The sequence below is a fragment of the Aythya ferina genome (assembly GCF_964211825.1).
Source record: "Aythya ferina genome assembly, chromosome: 1".
Lineage (NCBI taxonomy): Eukaryota > Metazoa > Chordata > Aves > Anseriformes > Anatidae > Aythya > Aythya ferina.
In genome coordinates, this window is record NC_140296.1 from 132447094 (window position 1) to 132466136 (window position 19043).

The 19043-nt window shown below is 37.4% G+C and overlaps 1 protein-coding gene across 6 annotated transcripts in view; it reads right to left on the reverse strand.

The window, feature by feature from the left end:
* Positions 1-962: 962 nt before the first annotated feature.
* Positions 963-19043, reverse strand: part of PACSIN2 (protein kinase C and casein kinase substrate in neurons 2) — a 74467-nt gene continuing 56386 nt past the window's right edge. For 4 of the 6 annotated variants that reach the window (XM_084505772.1, XM_084505776.1, XM_084505771.1 and 1 more), the window contains 8 exons: positions 18665-18900; positions 17852-18007; positions 16588-16763; positions 11326-11446; positions 9126-9250; positions 8342-8458; positions 7198-7394; positions 963-2796 (listed from right to left, as the gene is read on the reverse strand). In XM_084505772.1, the coding sequence (XP_084361898.1) occupies positions 2684-2796; positions 7198-7394; positions 8342-8458; positions 9126-9250; positions 11326-11446; positions 16588-16763; positions 17852-18007; positions 18665-18900 (1241 nt within the window). In that variant the 3' untranslated portion in view covers positions 963-2683. The remainder of the gene's footprint in view (positions 2797-7197; positions 7395-8341; positions 8459-9125; positions 9251-11325; positions 11447-16587; positions 16764-17851; positions 18008-18664; positions 18901-19043) is intronic. The other 2 variants (XM_084505773.1, XM_084505774.1) reach the window with 2 other exon arrangements.

Below are 19043 nucleotides of genomic sequence, written 5' to 3' on the forward strand. Positions count from 1 at the left end.
CATTTTGTTTTTTAAATAAAAGACTCTCTTGCTATGCCTTGTTAACTAGACAAATTAGGGGAATTAAGCACATGTTCTGTGAGGAGAGGCTGAGGAAACAGGACTTGTTCAGCCTGGAAAAGAGATGACTCAGGGGGTCCTAACAGCAGCTTTCCTCCACCTACTTGGAGGCTATGAAGACAACAGAGACAGGCACCATTCAAGTACAGAAGAACAAGAAACAATGGTCACATTGCAATAGGACAGGTTTTAACTGCAGAGAAAGGTGTGTGTACGTGTGTGTGTACGTGTGTGTGTAGACAACAAAATAAGGATAATTAAGCACTGTAACAGTTTGAACAGTGAACTTAAGGAGTCAGTCCTTGGAAGTTTTCCAGACCAGCTATAAGGCCTGAATGCAGAGTTGACTGTGCTTTAAATTAGACACTGGACAAGGGACCTCATGTGGTCCCTTCCTCTTCAATTCTATGGTTACTTTACTAAATCTGACAACCAGCAGTAGTACTTCATTTAGATTAAAAGATACACATACAGTATTGATGTGGGAGACTAAATAAAACTTCTGGCTAGCAATTACAAGAACCACTATATTATTCACTACCAGTCAGCAAAAGCCCACAGAGAAAAGATTCATGTATTATTATTTTTTTTAAAGCTCAGCTGCTCACCCAAGCTATATCAGACTTGACCATACCAGGGAAAGCACCCTCACAGTAGATTTCACATAATCACAAAAGACATGAATCTCCTCTTCTTCCATAAGCATTTCGCTGCAGTGTCTCCTTACAAAGAGCCCCTGTGCACTGCACCTCCTCTTGTTAACAGCACAACACTATTAACTGCATACTCTTCTTTATGATTCTTTTAGACAATATACATTTTGTCATCTTGAACTGCAATGAAATGCATTATTTACTTCATAAGAGTATTTTCACATACTATGAAAAATTAAGAAGAATGCATTCTGTGTATTTAAGAGATTAACAGATTTTATTGTTTTCTAAAATATATTACAATACAGAGACCCAAAGCAGTAATTCCTGACAAATTCAGTAACCATCTTGTGGATGAACAATTATGTTGGTAAGTTTTCCTTGACAGACACATACATACATCCACTTTCTAAGCTTGCACATTTTGATTCATTGAAAATGTTGACTAAATATACCTATAAGCTCAAAAAAAAGGTTCAAAACTACCAACAGTGTTTTATAGTTACCTCAAAATAGATTTGTTAGTTTAATTACAGTGTAGCTTCCTAAAGTAGCATATCTACTCACCTGATAATTGAGATTTTTAAACACAAATCTGCTGTAATTTAAAACCCAGTTTTAAATGTCACAAATGCCATACTATTTGACAGGATTACAGATGACTGAGTTGCAACTGCAAACAAATGTAGTTTGTTTTTTTTACAGTGTTCTGCTACAATAATCCATGTAAGGACCAATGCTAGTTTATTTTTTGACCCACATATTTATCCAAAATACAGATTTTAAGTATGCTAGTGTATTTACTGTACTTCCAAAAACCTAAATCACAGAATACTTTGTCTATAGTACAGTAATGAACATGGCAGGAGAGCAGATTTAAATATACCTATAATTTAAACTCTTAAGCCAGTCTAAATCTTATCCACATTGAAAGGCTTTGTAACTAATAGCAATGCTCTTTATATTTTGGAATATCAAATTATATATACATATACACAACAGATAACCTCTTAATAAAAGCATTATGGTCTATTTTACAATCTTTGTTCAAAAAAATTAGTCTTCACAGATTTAACATTTCAAATTACCCAAAAATCATTAGCAGTTAAAAGGAGTTTTGTTGTTGTTGTTGTTGTTGTTTGTTTGTTTGTTTTCCCTGCAAACATGCTGGAAATAGCTAGTATTCCGGGGCTTATGTATGATTTATTTTTTTGTTTATAGAGTGCTCTTTAAAATCTAGGTGGAAAACTCATTTAAGTGTCAAACCACGTAAACAACATTCATAACAGAATCCCAACCCATGACCTGCTACAAATAACCTTCTGTAACAGATAATTATTAAATACAATATTTGTTTTACAGCTTCAAGCCACACTGAAAACAAAGATTACTACAACATGGAAAGAGTTTTCATTCAGTCAACTGTTGACTAAATCTATGTCATAATTTAAGTATTATTTGATCAAGCATACAAAAAGGTGCTTAACTACATAGCATTTAAATAAAAAAATACTGCATCTTTCAGACATTTCTAAGAACAAATAGAAAATTAACTATGATAACCTTAAAAATTCAAGTTGCAAATTACTGAAGGTCACTTAAAATAACCGATTAAACAGAAGTCAGCATAAGCCACATACCTTGGGTAGGATGAGGCACAAGCATAGAAAATGCAAAAAAGTTTTTAAGACTCACAATAACAGACCATGTGGGAAGAGAAAGCTTAAGTAGTATTTTTCCTATCATTATTTTTCCACCTAACCCCTTTCCACTGCATTGAGTACAAGTTCTGAAAACATCAAAATAGTTGTAACTTGTCTTTAAATCGCTATGATTTCAATATCAAGCTGTCTCTCCTTTCCATTAAAATATATACACTCTATACATCATTCAGCTTCCTCTCACTTTAAATATATACTGTACAGGCCTTCAAAGCTTTTGTAATACTTCTATATTAACTTTGTCCTTTGTCACTGGATTGGTTCTACATAGTTTGCTGGGTATAAACCAACTTGTCCATTATCCAGACGTCCTTTGCACCAACCCTGTTCATCTTCATTCTCCATTTTAGTTAATTCATCCCCTGCAAAAAGAAGGAGCACTGTTAATAAATCTGTAACCCTCTAAGTAACACCAACAGAAAGATAAGACAACAATTTCTAAAGTGTCCACTTTTCTTCCCCTGCTCACCTAAGGTACCAGCAGAAAACTTCTCTGCTCTTCATTCTTTTGATACTAATACCACTCACAGATTTACATATAGGATGAAAGGCCCCCAGTTTCAAGAAAAGAGGGGGAAGGGAGCTACTTTGAAACTAAAACATTACACTAATACAATTTCAAGAATAGCATTTTAAACACAATAAAAGAATGCAACTTTTTTCAACTTATACATGGTGTTATTTCACTACAAGATCGAAGGCTCCCTTATATCTAAAAGTATGAACAGTCAAAGATAGTTGTGGATAGTAAAATTACCTCTAAGCAAAAAAGAATAATCTTACACTGATGACTCAACAAAACGTCAGCACAAGTGAAATGTTTCATCAGGCTTACTGTCAATATTTGCTAGTGTAAGAGTTGGTGGAACATAAGGAGTAAGATGTTACAAAATTAAGAAGTGGCAGTAAAATTCTCTTAAACTACAATTGAAGCTTTTCAGTACACCACTGTGATGCTGGAAGATTTTAAAGAAATTAACACCTTACTCTTTGCAACATCTTTCCACTCCTCATCTTTTTAAGAGATAAATATTGGGATAGAACTACTTTTACTGCTCTAGCTTTATATTGCTGGAAGATGATGTAGAGTTCTAGCTCAAAAAAAGTAACTCAATTTGATTCTTAACTTAAACAGCAAGAGCTAACACCGATTATTCATCCTGACATTTATGAACTATAAACATAACCACTTTTTGACCACTGCGCATGTCTAATCTTCTACATTCTCACTCAGGATATACTTAGATATTATAGTGTCTGTAGACTCCAAGATCCTGTCTATAAACATATGAAGGTCCACCGTGAAAAAAAAAAAGGCCACACCACCTAGGAATTATTTCCCCACATGCAACTTATTTGCATCTAATTATTTCTCTGCATACAACAGATTTGTGTTTCATCTTAGTAAGCAAAAGGAAATATATGCTGATGATATTAACCAGTCCCTAATGGCTGTAAATACATGAAGTACTAAAAAAGTCTTAATATTATTTTGAACAAAAAATAGCCTAAGGAATATATATATATATATATATATATAGAGAGAGAGAGAGAGAGAGAGAGAGAGAGAGTTAGAAATGGATGAACTTCATGCATCTTCTATAGTTGCCCTGTTAATTATAAAAGGTTAAAGCTCCATCTTCTCTAGTTTGCAGATCTACCAGATAACAAATAAAAGAATGCTATGAACAAATATTTAGCACTGTAGGCTGTATTGTAGTTGGCTTATGGAGACATTTTACATTTTTTTCATGATTATTTCTAGCCACGCAGAATGAGAGTGTACAATTCCAAACTTCCTTGCCACTTCTATTAAGTGTATTTTTAAGTGAAATCAATGCCTAATCAAATCCATGCCACACTGACAGTAAGCATCCATGCAATTGCACTTGTACAGCTAGGACTTGGAAACCTAGTGAAGTTGGAGGTCTGTTGAAACATTGCCACTTTTGACAATTACCTGCACAACAGAGTTATAACAAAGTCTTTACAACTACAATAAAAATAGCGTGTACACTATCGTGTTTTGATAACATTGCATGGTTTGTATTTGCTGTAGCTATTTATTCTCAATCATGGCAGAGCGCTAGACATACACTAGACAGTTACGTCCCATGCTTTTATGGGATTGTAAAGGCTCTCAAAGTATGGATAGTAAATTCTGCTCTTTGGAAGCCTACCACAGCTGTTTGCCAATGAAAAACATGTATGAAGTAATCCACTAATAAAAAGGTTAGTTTCAAACACTGAAAAAAAAATATACATATGAGGGATGCCACACAGTGCATATATGCTACAGCATGTGCCCAGAAGTGATCGTAAAGGCTTTGTAGGCAAATTTCTTGAATACTCAAGGAAATCCAATTGGAAAATATCCACATACGTTTAAACAGATCTGCAAAATGAATTCACCAATTCACCGGTGCTGACAGCTGCTTAGAGTCTAGGCATAGTCCACACAGGAACACAGAAATAGATTATGTTTTAAACTGGCTCCTGCCTGACCAAGTGTGTTTTTTTTTTTTTTTTTTTTTTTTACTTAGTTTATTGCACGTTCAGTGTCTACATAGTCACACTAATACTTGTGTGTAAAAACTACATACGTTTGCCTATAGTCATTCTGTAATTCAGCTCCTGTAAGGGGACTCACCGCCTAGCATGATCCCTTTCTTCTGATTGATGTAGTCATATACTTTGGTGTTATAAAGTACTTTAATGTTCTTCCTTCAAAAGGCATTAAGCTATTTTTAAGTTAAACCTACAAACACCTCTTACAGTTCACACATGCTGTACTTTATTTTTACGGACCGCCCCCATTGAGAACCACATGGTTTAAGTGGTTTAATACAAGTCACTCAGCTGGTACAGAATGTCTAACTTTGTACTTAACCATTACATCTGTGTATACAAACATTGCCTAGTTCTGCCATGGAAAGGCTCATTACTGTAAGCCTTTGGAATGCCAGATTGACTTTACAGGCACAATACATACATTTCAAGATTAGCTTATGTCCCTCCCCTGCTGAGAAAAAATGAGCAGCTGAAGTCTACAGAATGAAGAATAATTTTAGCTTCTGTACATTCCAGAGAAAGCTCCAGATGTTTTGTTACTACTGTTCTTCTGTCAAGGTATAATTTAACAAAGTTAAAGGCCAAACCAACCCATTCCTCCTCTTTGGAAGTCCACATATTACTTGTCTATGAAAAAAGAAAAGCCATAAGTAGAGAGTTTCACTATTAAAAGAGGAGGGAAGAGTGAAAGGACAGAGTACCACCAGGGTTCTGGGGTTTTATGGGGTGATTTGTTTTTATAAATAATCTGCATTTGTATTCAGTTTTGAGTATCACCTCCCCCCATAAGCAAAATGAAAGTTTAACAGTTCATTGATCACATCAATTGACTACATAACTGACTACATCATTGACTTGTTTACTATACTGATTTTGAGCTGCAACATCTAAGACCCATTGCAGATGGTGCAGAGTAGCATAATTCTTATGAATGCTAAAGGGGAAGTGGAACAAAAAGTTTTCTCAGACCTTTCAACACTTGAATCCTGTTTGTCCTCTACAAGTACGTCAGTCATTACAGGACAAAAAAAGTAAGCAACAAGCAAAGGAGAAGAGACATGATTAAATAGATTGCCTCTCTCATTTTCACAAACCAAAGTTCTGTTTTTGTTAATCTACTCGTGCAATCTTATTCTACCTTCCTGTTTAGCAAACTTTTAACGTGCAGTTCTAGGCAAGACAGTAGAACAACAGCCTGTTACATGGTCAAAAAGTATAGATTTCACCTTCCACCACTAGAGGGTACTGCCTTCAGGCTGTACAGACTGAAAAACTGAAAAAAGGTTTCCTATTTCTGTGCTCAGAAAGATGTTCAGGCACTCACTCAGCACACAACTTCTGGAAGAACTAGCCTATACAAACTGGAGGCGGCAGCATCCATGGCATGCAACCACCACAACCTTTTGACAACTTTGTATTGTGGAAACATACTATCACTTGTGTGTCTCTCGTCACACAGGCTTGTCACTTGTATGCCTCTATTCTGTTCTCTCAACTGCAGCAAGGAGGTAAAATGCAAAGAAAGGAACAGACTTTAAAGCTCAAGGGAAACAAGACGTCATCCCAAGAAAGGAGATGTTTAAGTCAGTGTACTCTAACATAATGAAAGATGACAAAACTGGATAAATACAGTAGAGCTACTATGCTTAGGTACACCAGAGGGAGTGAAAGTAAAAAATTCTGTCCGTAAGTTTTCAACTAAAACAAACAAACAAAAAACACGTCAGCAATGTCAAAAATTGGAGACCAAAAAGAGAGTACTTCCAGTTGATTAGGTATTATTTATTGTTTTAAGATTTGGTGCTGTAATCTTTTCTTTTTTTTTCAAAAAAGAACTTTGGGGCCAGGATCTGTGCACAGCTAAAAGCAACAGCTTCTGCTATCACCAACTAAGAAAAGGAGATGAGTTTATCAGTTCTGCAGCTCACCATTTTGTTTAACACAAAGACAGTAAGAAGGGAGTATACCAAACAGATATATCAATACCTTCCAAACAGATTAGAATTCATTACTTCCAAATACAGGATACCAAGAACTGCTATCAGGAAGAACAGGGGCTAGATAGGATCCTGTAAGTGGAGTTGTACATTCAGAGAGACGAGTGACTTCAGAAAATAAATGCTGAAGAGAAAAACTCCTTATTTGTCCCATTTCTTCTTTTGAAATGCTTTAAGAGAATGCTGCACACTTACCAGCTTTAAAGCTGAGTTCATCTTGCTCTTGGCCCTCATAGTCATAGAGTGCACGCACTCTCACTTCCATTGCAGGAGAAGCATCTTCATCAAATGGATTGGTATCTCCATTTGCATCAGTGGAAGAGAAAGGATTGTTGGACTCTTCATCGGACCAATCTGCAGGGTAGCTTTGGTTTTTTTCATAGCTGCTAACACTAAAAACAATTTTTAAATTACTTTTTCTGCCCTTGATTAGGAGATTAGAAACACCCCAACATATCAGTTCCCCTAGTTAAGCTTAAACTTCTCTGTAAATCCCTGTTTTGAAGCTTTATTTCTATCTTATCTACCTTTAGCTGGCAATGCCTTAATCAGAAAAATAAGTAAAGCCACATTCTTACAATACATTTTACAAGTTAAAAAAAAGCGAAAAGGAAAAAAGTGAAGGGCAACTTTCCCATAAACTCCAGCAACTTCTCTAACAAGAAACTTGTAGAATCCATGGGGTTATTTATTCTAGAAAGGTAAAAGCTGTTCAGATATCAGATGAGAACAATGAGGTATTTAAACTGCTTTGTAGAATCTCCCATCTCTCTGTGGACCCCTACAGTAGCTTTTAACTTTTTGTATGTTGCAATCACCAATATAAAAGCCTCATTATAGAGCAACAATTTGATTGTTTAAAAAGTGTTCAATGTTGAGCATGCACATGCCATTTAAGACAGTGATACGATATCCCTAGGTAGGCATACTGAAGCAACAGACAGCTGTCTGAGAAAGTCCTAAACAAAAAGAAAGCAATCATAAAAGCAGACTTGTTCAGCAAGAGAACACAGCAGTAAAGCTCCAGAAAACAAAGCACTTTCATTAGAAAAACCCATCAACTTCAACATTTTATAGGACTGGTAAAGGAAGGAAAAAAGCAACGGCAGTTCTGTTAGGAACTGCCGATAACCCCAGTAGTTTCAAACCAAAGAAGATCAAGGCAACAGATGTGGCATCTGTTAGGAAAAACAAGTTAAGTTACAGTGTTGTGCTTACACAACCTCTTAAAAGGACTTCATGCACCAACTAGCATAGTGTTACAGAAACCAAAAACTGAAAACCCTGGATAGAGAAAGTGCAAGTGTGAAAACGATTAAGAAAACAACATTTCACCAACTTTTTGATCTTATTGTCCTCCTTTTCACTGACAGTACTCCCAGTATCTTCTTCATCTTCAAAGGGATTGTAACTTGATTGTACTGACTGCACTGTGTTACTCTGGACACTAAGACTGCTAATTTGGAAAAGAAAGAGCATTATGGTGACCCTATCTGTTTAAGGGTAAACACACTGTCACTGGTGTCCCATTAAGTAGTTTCTTAGCAGACCCCTTCTCCAGCCAAAAAAAAACAAAAAGAACAAAAAAAACCCACTATCCATCAAGTGTAGTGAAAGATCCTAGAAAGTTCTGGAAGTCTCACATATGATACATTTCCTCCAGAAGTAGAATTTCTGTTGTGGACCACAATTTTTCTTTTTTCTTACTGCCTGCAATAAAAGGCAGTGCTATTTTTCTACCCAGTTTCATTACTTTCTGAGGAAGCTGATGCTAACAGTTATGTATTAATGACATCCAGAATTGTGAAGCAACTACACATTTTTCAGACTAAGATTTCAAAGTAAAATGTCATTTCTAGAGATGGGAAAATAGCAACAGACTAACTCCCAGATTAACTACTGAGTTCAGTTACTCATGTAATTCGGGTTCTTATAATTCACAGTGGAAAGAGAAATGTGAAATAGAGAATAATTCCCAAAATATTTTGTGAGCTGCAGAAAGCTGTTTTAAAAATGCTCACAGGTGAGTAATGTTTAGTTGTACACTGGCTTTTTGATCCTGTATAGCTTGTAATATTGAACAGTCCTTTCTGTTTAGTCTTTTTAGGCATGAAAAAAAATACCTGCTATGTTTGTTAGGCTGGGAAACTTGATCTCCTGTCTGATTAATACCAGTCAGAGTCACTCCATCAGAAGCCTTCTTCTTTTCTCTTCTACTGAGAGTGCGATTCAGATCCGCAGACCACTCCTAAAAACGAACGCAAAAAGTGATTGAGCAACCTAATTGAACAATTAATAATCATATTTAATTTTTCAGACTGAGTTATGGAACATACATTCATACATACAGCTGTACAAATAGTTATTGTAAGGGTAAGTTACTCTTAATGTTTCTATAATAGTTCTCATCCATCCTAACAATGCTAGGATACCTGTGCTACTCACAAATACCAGAGTGACCTGTACTTCCCTGCTTAGCATTCTGAACACCTTGAAAAGACTTAAAATACCAGACATATGACAGACAACTGGAGAAGTCTAAGGAGTTGATCAGTGCAGCTCTTTCAAAGTGGTACCAAGAAGTTTTACTGTTTCAAATAACGCCAAGACATCTAACTTTATAAGTACATTTAATTTTAAAAAGCATTACAATCTACTTTACATAACAGGTTTACTTCTCAAGAAGCGCTCCAGGACTGGCCGATAAAGGAGCTTTTTTTTTTTTAAAGTCATTGCATAGAACTTCTCTTGTCCCTGAAATGTGAGCAAATACTTAAAGTACTGCACTCCAGATCTAGTAAATTTATTGTCCTTAAAAGCCATCCAAAAAAAGTCAAGGCTCAAATCAACACAATTGTTGACAAAACGTGATGTCATTTGTTAAGCATCCTCTCCTTGATGTTCTGAAACATTCACAAGTTTCAGAAGGCAAATGGACAGGCATGATGAGATCTGAACAGAACTTATACCTTTCCAGTCAAACTAGGCTGCATACCAATATAAAACAGGCACCAGAGAACTAACTGGACACAAGTAAACATCCTACACTTAGGCATGTTTCATATTCAGAAGCCTTAATAAGTTTCAAAAAAGTGTCAGGAGATATTTGCAATGCAAAAAATAACCTGTGAAATATTAAGAAAAAATAAAGATTTTGCGAGATGCTATTACTGGTTTGTACATGTAGCATGGTGAGTCTTAAGTGATTTCTGACCAACTTTTCAAAGGCACCTTATTATTTTAACCTCATACAAATACATACTGGATTTCTGAGTCACCTCAATTTAAAGATTACTGACCTAAGTATATTTGCAGTTTATAATGCAATTTCATATTTGTTTGATCATGACTTTGTTTTACTTACGTCATCCTTGTAGCATGTAAATGAAAAAACACTCGATTAGAAAAATAGTAACAACAGAATTTTGTGATAATTACCATGCTTTTTCACAAACATTGTATTTCCCCACACAGAAGTAACTGTAGTTCCATGCTTCAGGCAAAGAAATACTGCAGTACTGGTATGAGTTTTCTTCCCCAAACCTTCAAATCTGAAGTTATTCAATGTTTAAAAGTGATACTTTCCATTACGTTTAAAACAGAATACTTTGTACTCCATAATTGAGGTTTCCACTCTATTAACTTAATGCCCAGAAATTATTTCAATTAATCCCATGGTTCTGGTCAGAAATTCATTCCAGCCTTTCAGTACTCCACTAGTATGATCTTCACTGATACATTTTGATACTTGTTTCTCCTACACTGAGTTAGCAAAACATTCCTCAAAAGCTTTATTTCTTTTGAAAATGGTATTCAGCAGTATAATTAACTGGTGCAAGGTGGAACTTTTTTTTTTTTTTTTAATATAATGGTATTGGACAAAATAGTTAAAGGCTTCAAAGTTTTCAGAACTGAAATACTTAAACCTATTTCAATAGTATTTGCTGCCTACTTGACCATTAAGTGATAACAAGGAGATTCAAAATTGAAGTGTGACACTATAAAGGGAGAATCACATATACAGATGTCAGAGGTACAGCAACTAAAACATGGGTTACTAATGATTTCAGCTTCAAAAAAAAAAAAAAAAAAAAGTTTCTCACCCTTTTCTGTTTAAACTGGTATTTGATACAATCACCTCCAAAAGTAGAGGCAGTGAGGACTCCAATGGAATCAAGAAAATAAAAACTGTTAGGGCTTGTAAAAACAACAAAATTCACTGCTGTAAGTCTGAATCTAAGAGTTTCACCAGAAAGGAGTGTGACAAAAAGCAAGGACATAAAAACCAGACATAAGTCTGGGCTTTCATTACTCTGATCTTACCTCAAACTGAGGCCAATTCATTGACATCCCTGGACCTTGATTAGCTCTAAACCACCGCAAGTCTTCAACAGCATCTGCTGTTTTGATGTTCTGTTCCAGTTCACGGTAGATATTTTTGTAACTGCAAAACAAATTTGTCTTCAAATTTAGTACACCATTTAGAAACAGCAAATCCTCTAACCATATTAAATAAAAAAGTTCAAAGTTCACAATAGTATTGAAAAAAATTACAGCAAGACATTTTAAAAGCTCTCTGGGACAGGCTATTAACTGCCTGTAAAAAAAGGAACAGTAACAAACTTGCTAAAAGTTCAGTGAAAAAAAATCCTTATTTACAAGATTTAAGTATTACTACTGTTTTGTAAAGCAATTTAATTAGCTGTCAGTAAGATTTAAGTAGGAATGTTAACATCAAATGCCAATCTTGAAGTTTCTTGAATTTAAAAGCTTGTCTATGCAACAGTAGAAACTGTTTTTGTGCTACATTTACATTCTGTGAAACTCAGTTCTTAATTCAATTAGAATTATGATTCATTATAAAAATTAAAATCTCAAACCTGAAACAGAGTTAAATTCTGGAGAGCGTGGAAGATAGCTTCCTGACGCAGCTGGTTAGTGAGCCTACCAGGGGAGGTGCCCCGCTAGACCTTCTCTTCACAAACAGAGAAGGACTGGTGGAGGACGTGATCGTCGGGAGCTGTCTCGGGCAGAGTGACCACGCAATGGTGGAGTTCACTATTCTTGGCGAGGCCAGGAAGGGGACCAGTAAAACCGCTGTATTGGACTTTCGGAGGGCTGACTTTGAGCTGCTCAGGACACTAGTTGGTGGAGTCCCTTGGGAGGTGGTTCTGAAGGGCAGAGGGGTCCAGGAAGGCTGGGCGCTCTTCAAGAGGGAAGTCTTAATGGCGCAGGAACGGTCTGTCCCCACGTGCCCAAAGACGAGCTGGTGGGGAAGAAGACCGGCCTGGCTCAACAGAGAATTGTGGCTTGATCTTAGGAGGAAAAAGAGGGTTTATAAGCTTTGGAAAAGTGGGCAGGCCACTAAGAAGGACTTTAAAGAAGTAGCAAGGCTGTGCAGGGACAAAATTAGGAAGGCCAAAGCTCATCTGGAGCTCAATCTGGCTACTGCCGTTAAAGATAACAAAAAACGTTTCTATAAATACATCAACACAAAAAGGAGGATTAAGGAGAATCTCCATCCTTTACTGGATGCGGGGGGAAACTTAGTTACAAGAGATGAGGAAAAGGCGGAGGTGCTCAATGCCTTCTTTGCCTCAGTCTTTAGCGGCAATACCGGATGTTCTCTGGATACTCAGTACCCTGAGCTGGTGGAAGGGGATGGGGAGCAGGATGTGGCCCTCATTATCCATGAAGAACTGGTTGGTGACCTGCTACAGCACTTAGATGTGCACAAGTCGATGGGGCCGGATGGGATCCACCCAAGGGTACTGAGGGAACTGGCAGAGGAGCTGGCCAAGCCACTATCCATCATTTATCAGCAGTCCTGGCTATCGGGGGAGGTCCCAATCGACTGGCGGCTAGCAAACGTGACGCCCATCTACAAGAAGGGCCGGAGGGCAGACCCGGGAAACTATAGGCCTGTCAGTTTGACCTCAGTGCCAGGAAAGCTCATGGAGCAGATCCTCCTGAGAGTCATCATGCAGCACTTGAAGGGGAAGCAGGCGATCAGGCCCAGTCAGCATGGCTTTATGAAAGGCAGGTCATGCCTGACGAACCTGATCTCCTTCTATGACAGAGTGACGCGCTGGGTGGATGAGGGAAAGGCTGTGGATGTGGTCTACCTTGACTTCAGCAAGGCTTTTGACACCGTCTCCCACAGCATTCTCCTCAAGAAACTGGCTGCTCTTGGCTTGGACTGGCGCACGCTTCGTTGGGTTAGAAACTGGCTGGATAGCCGGGCCCAAAGAGTCGTGGTGAATGGAGCCAAGTCCAGTTGGAGGCCAGTCACTAGTGGCGTCCCCCAGGGCTCGGTGCTGGGGTCAGTCCTCTTTAATATCTTCATCGATGATCTGGACGAGGGCATCGAGTGCACCCTCAGTAAGTTCGCAGATGACACCAAGTTAGGTGCGTGTGTCGATCTGCTTGAGGGTAGGAAAGCTCTGCAGGAGGATCTGGATAGGCTGCACCGATGGGCTGAGGTCAACTGCATGAAGTTCAACAAGGCCAAGTGCCAGGTCCTGCACCTGGGGTGCAATAACCCCAAGCAGAGCTACAGGCTGGGAGAGGAATGGTTGGAGAGCTGCCAGGCAGAGAAGGACCTGGGAGTGATGGTGGATAGTCGGTTGAATATGAGCCAGCAGTGTGCTCAGGTGGCCAAGAAGGCCAACGGCATCCTGGCTTGTATCAGGAACAGTGTGACCAGCAGGGCTAGGGAGGTGATCGTCCCCCTGTACTCAGCTCTGGTGAGGCCGCACCTCGAGTACTGTGTTCAGTTTTGGGCCCCTCGCTACAAGAAGGACATGGAGGTGCTTGAGCGGGTGCAGAGAAGGGCGACGAAGCTGGTGAGGGGCCTGGAGAACAAGTCCTACGAGGAGCGGCTGAGGGAGCTGGGCTTGTTCAGCCTGGAGAAGAGAAGGCTCAGGGGCGACCTTATCGCTCTTTATAGGTACCTCAAGGGAGGCTGTAGCGAGGTGGGGGTTGGCCTGTTCTCCCACGTGCCTGGTGACAGGACGAGGGGGAATGGGCTTAAGTTGAGCCAGGGGAGTTTTAGGTTAGATGTTAGGAAGAACTTCTTCACTGAAAGGGTTGTGAGGCACTGGAACAGGCTGCCCAGGGAAGTGGTGGAGTCACCATCCCTGGAGGTCTTTAAAAGACGTTTAGATGTAGAGCTTAGGGAAATGGTTTAGTGGGGACTGTTAGCGTTAGGTCAGAGGTTGGACTCGATGACCTTGAGGTCTCTTCCAACCTAGAAAATTCTGTGATTCTGTGATTCTGAAATGTGTTTTTAAAATGCATAAGAAAGCGTCTATTTTTTATACCTGCTAATGGCTTTTACTGTTTTAGGTACTCTGATTTTAATTATACTATTTACTTAAAATATCAAACACTAGAAAAAAGAACCTTGCTGCTTTTACCTATCTTTGAGTCTAATTATTATTTGCCACATTGAATTCTAGTAACTTTAAATTATTCATAGAATAGAAGCCACATTACAGATACAATTTTGATCCCAAACCATGTATGTGATATATTTGTTCTACAGGCTGTGATTACATATACAACTCTCCCCTCTCCCCCCCACTTTTTAAAAAAAAAAATAAAATATGGTGCAATATGGAACCCACACAGTATAAAGAGGTCTTAACACAACATCTACAATGCTCAAATGTGACACAAAATTAGCAGTCTATCCTCAAGCTAGAGGGAATTTGTGGAAATCCTTCCAGGTCAAGTCACACAAAATCTAGACTTACAATTCATTAGTGCTACATTATCAAGGAGTCAAAGTATCTCTTAAGATGTATTACCAAACTTGTAAATTTCTATATTTTGACTAACATGTATGCGGTATTTGACTACAGTGGAGTTTCTTTGAATGTATTTAAGCAATGGAGAGGCATGCATTTTGAGAAACTGAATTAATCTGTTTGAATGACTCATCAGTTAACCCAAATCAACAAACAACTGGACATCTACAGTCACAGAAAACAAGACATGACTACTTTCTGGACTGTGCTCTTCAGTTTTATCAGTCTGTCTTAAAGTTAAAACACAGACCTTCTTCTAGGAGTTTATTTTACTCTTTTTATCTCTTTATATGCAAAGAGAGCAAGATAGTGAAATAAACAGTTACGGTTGCTTTGTCTCTAGTTTTATCCTAATAGCTCCTTTCCTTGTTTTCACCTTACTAACTTACCATAAGACACTTCACCCAAATCTCCCAAGTACCTTAAAAGGAAAACCACTGCTCCTCCACTTGCTCACCTTCTGCAGTTTTCCCCACCCTGCCTTTTTAAGTTAACCACTTCTTATTTATTTCTGATCTGTTGTTTGTTTCAATGCAATTAAACTGAATTCAAATGGATGACAATCCTAACTATCTTTCTCTCAGAGAAAAAGAAACTGCTTTCAACAGTAAGAACTTTGAAGCAAACCAAAATGATGATAATGCCGAAATAAGTGATCTTGCTCTTACCTATTGCTAGCTATATATATTCTTGCCCCATCACCCCTTTTTTTGTGCCAGCACTAAGATTTGTGGGGCTGAACTCAACTTAAGTCAACTTAAAACACTGATTAGAACATCATTCAGAACAAACCAGATTCTTTCTGTCCTAGGTTACCTTGACCAGCTCATTAATTCCAATTGAATGGACTACTATATCAGTTCTGTCACCACCAGAAGACAGAGTAGAAATGAGCAGCAAGCCAAGAGTACACTTTTTTCCCTTTAAATTAAGTGCCAACTTAGACTACATATGAAAAAATTGCTATTACAAGTGGGATGTAAATTCCACCACTGTTGCAACATTTGCTGCAAGTACTCCAGCAGCTTACCTCTCAAATGCAAGACAACACAAAATCATTTAAACTGCTGTCTTGCTGACAGATAAGTATTTTTGTATCAGAGTGGCCTGTAGTAGTTGATGACATGCTACATGGTCTGACAAAAACTTTATGAGCTCTGGTTTGAGTACTGTAGCAGAAGTTTAGATCTCTTGGAATTCAGGGAGGAAGCTCCAGGCAGAAAATAAAGTACAACGCATTTTTTACACATACTACAGTATAAAAAGCTGACTTTGAAATTAAGTTCAGTGATGGTCAGCCAATGGATCTTTAACACTTCTACAAGTTAAAGGTAATTCCTGTATTACTTTAGACTGAGCTCTAGCATTTCAACAGTAGATGTGTTCAGAGTAAGAAACTTATGCTGTCTTACACTAATAAAATCTAGTTTGTTCTCCAATACACATTGAAGACATAACACAACAAAACTCTCCTTTCCCAGTCCTTGATCCATTTTCTTTAAGCTCTGAATCTTTTCAAATTGGTACACATTTGATTATGAAAATACATCAAGGATGAAGACTTACTAGTTCATTTAATAAAGTTCAATAAGACTAGCAAATGCTAGGGATAGATGCAAGTCTGATCGTGGACAAAACAAAGAAGGTCCTCTTACACTATAAGCAAATTGAAGCAAGAAAAGTAGAAACAATTCAGGTTTTAAACTTATCTACTTGATGTATTGAATATTTTTTTGCTCGTTAGTGTTAATTTTAAGGTCTTACACAGTTTTACCTTGCAACATTAGACAAGTCAAGATGTTTTTGAACTTCCAGTAACACTTCTCGAAAGAAACGTAAGCGTTTTTCCTCAAACTGCTGACACTGTTCAAATACCTGCTCCATGTTTTCCATATACTGAGGTGTCACACTATCTAATTCTTTAAGTGATTTTTCATACTTTTCTTTTGTCTGGGGAGGGAGGAAAAAAAGGGAAAAAAATAATTAGCAATATTTTATTACCATCCTACAAGACTCAATATAGTAATGGACAAGGCTTAGACTAGAAGATCCCAAACTGCATTCTCTTTTTATAACTTCAATCTGTGTTAGATCCCAATGAGAGTTATCTAACAAAATTACAAAATTATTGAAGTTATCTAAAAAAAAAAATACAAAACTATTATAATACAGTTCTAGGCCTCCTCTCCAGCTTTTCAAAAGAAACCATGACAAATGTTAATGTAACACTAACGATAAAAAACAAAGGAGGTACAAAGTATAACAGAGTAAACAATTTTTCAAGTTACAGGTCTTATTTAAAGATCTCCAAATAAATTCAGAATGTTAGCATTTCCCCTTCAGCAATCCACATAGTACGCTGAGAGGTATGAAGAGAATACTGTTGCATAAATTCCTGTGAACATAAAATCACATACCCAGTGAGCTCTATTAAACTGAACCTCAAACTTTAGACTAATTTACAGCAATAGACCAGAAACATGAATTAAAAGATCCCACCCAACATAACATCAGCCTCCCAGATCACAGAGCAGCATCTCAGAGGGAAAAGTTTTTTCAAAAAAGTTAAGAGTCACATAGGACAAAGCTCTAGGCAGAAGCCTGCTAGAGAGATAAACCAAACTGGGCAATGGAAAAGCATTTCCTCAAGTGTATTTACTTTTATTTAAATACATTATATCAGCTTACTTTCTTAAAAAAAAAAAAAAATCCTACAGTCAAGACCAACAACAATTTTAATCAAGCTTTAAGCATCTATCTTCACAGCCTCTCAAATGAAATAACTCAATCCTCACTAGTAAATAAGTAGAATAACACAGTGAAAATCCAGAAGTTATACTTCCTTCGCTACTCAAAGTACTTATGTGAAAAAGAGGTAATGTATTATCCATTCTTTACAGAAGAACTAATCAATGACACACAGGAGAAAACTGTTAAATATTGGTATAGGATCATAACTGAAAGTGTGCTGCACTGTGGTTTGTATCACATTCAGGAGAAAAAAGCTTAGATATGCACAAGCTATAGATTAAATATACCTTTAGTACATCTTGTTTGCTTCTCTCCACTTTGTCTTGTAATTTCTTAAGTTGTTCAGGATTTAGTGCTGGATCAGCTTTGCTATTTGTCTCTCTGGATATAGCCAGTTTCTCCTCTTTACAGGCCGCATGGTATGCTTTCTTTGCGGCTTCCACCTAAAAAGAAGACTTCAATCTCTGCATCTGGAACACTTTATAAAACAATAATCATGTTGCAATGAAGAAAGTGGGAGGTTTTGTTTCAGGGTATTTTTTCATTTTCAGGCAACTTTTTATTTAGGCCAAGGAATGAACACTACACAAGAATCGATAGAAGGAAACTGTAGTACTTAGCAATAAACATTCTTTCACCATACAAGAAATGTCACTCATACAAGCTTAGAGAAGTAAAGAAATACTCAAGGAAAGGTTTACAAAAAGTTCTAAATAGAACTTTTTTCCTCATGCCCATGTACTCCTTTGCTCCCCTTCTTCTACAAACCTGTTATTTAAGAATAATGTTGTTGCATGAGAAGGAGAAAACACACATTTTTCCTTTGCTCATTTCTTCAAGCAATTTGCAACTTCAACGCATATGATCAGATTTAATTAAAATTATAACTTAAATTCCACTTTTTCCAGATTTTCACTGAAGTCACCAAGATTAATAGAGACCAAGAGAAAATATTTATTTTCAGAAGAGGACAGAAGACAGGAGATCTTTTTGAGAAAGGAGGGTCCAGCAGAGAGAACAGGGAGCTTACTCCCTTATAAAGATTTGAGACATTAATATATTATAACACAGGATATCTAATACATAATCTACTGCTGTACCTCTTTCAGCTTTTTTGCCCAGGGTTTCTGAGCTTTCCTAAATCCATCTTCTGCTTCTTTGGTTTCCTTAAATCCTCCCATCATTTGCTTATGAAAGGCTTCCTTCTGCCAGTTCTTGACTTTTTCAAAGTCTTCATTCATCAGTGAACCTTTTACTTCTAGATGTAGTTCACTCACTTTTTCAGCTTCTGACATAAAAGCACACCAAGCCCTTTCTACTGTTCCATACTGTGGGCCTAAACACAACAGAAAGTGTCATTCTCAGTAACCATCACCCACATGGAACTTATATTCCCAACAAACTACCTGGAGCTATTGACTTATATTCACTTCAAAACAATAATTCCTAGATATTGATGTAAATCTAGAAAAGGGAATA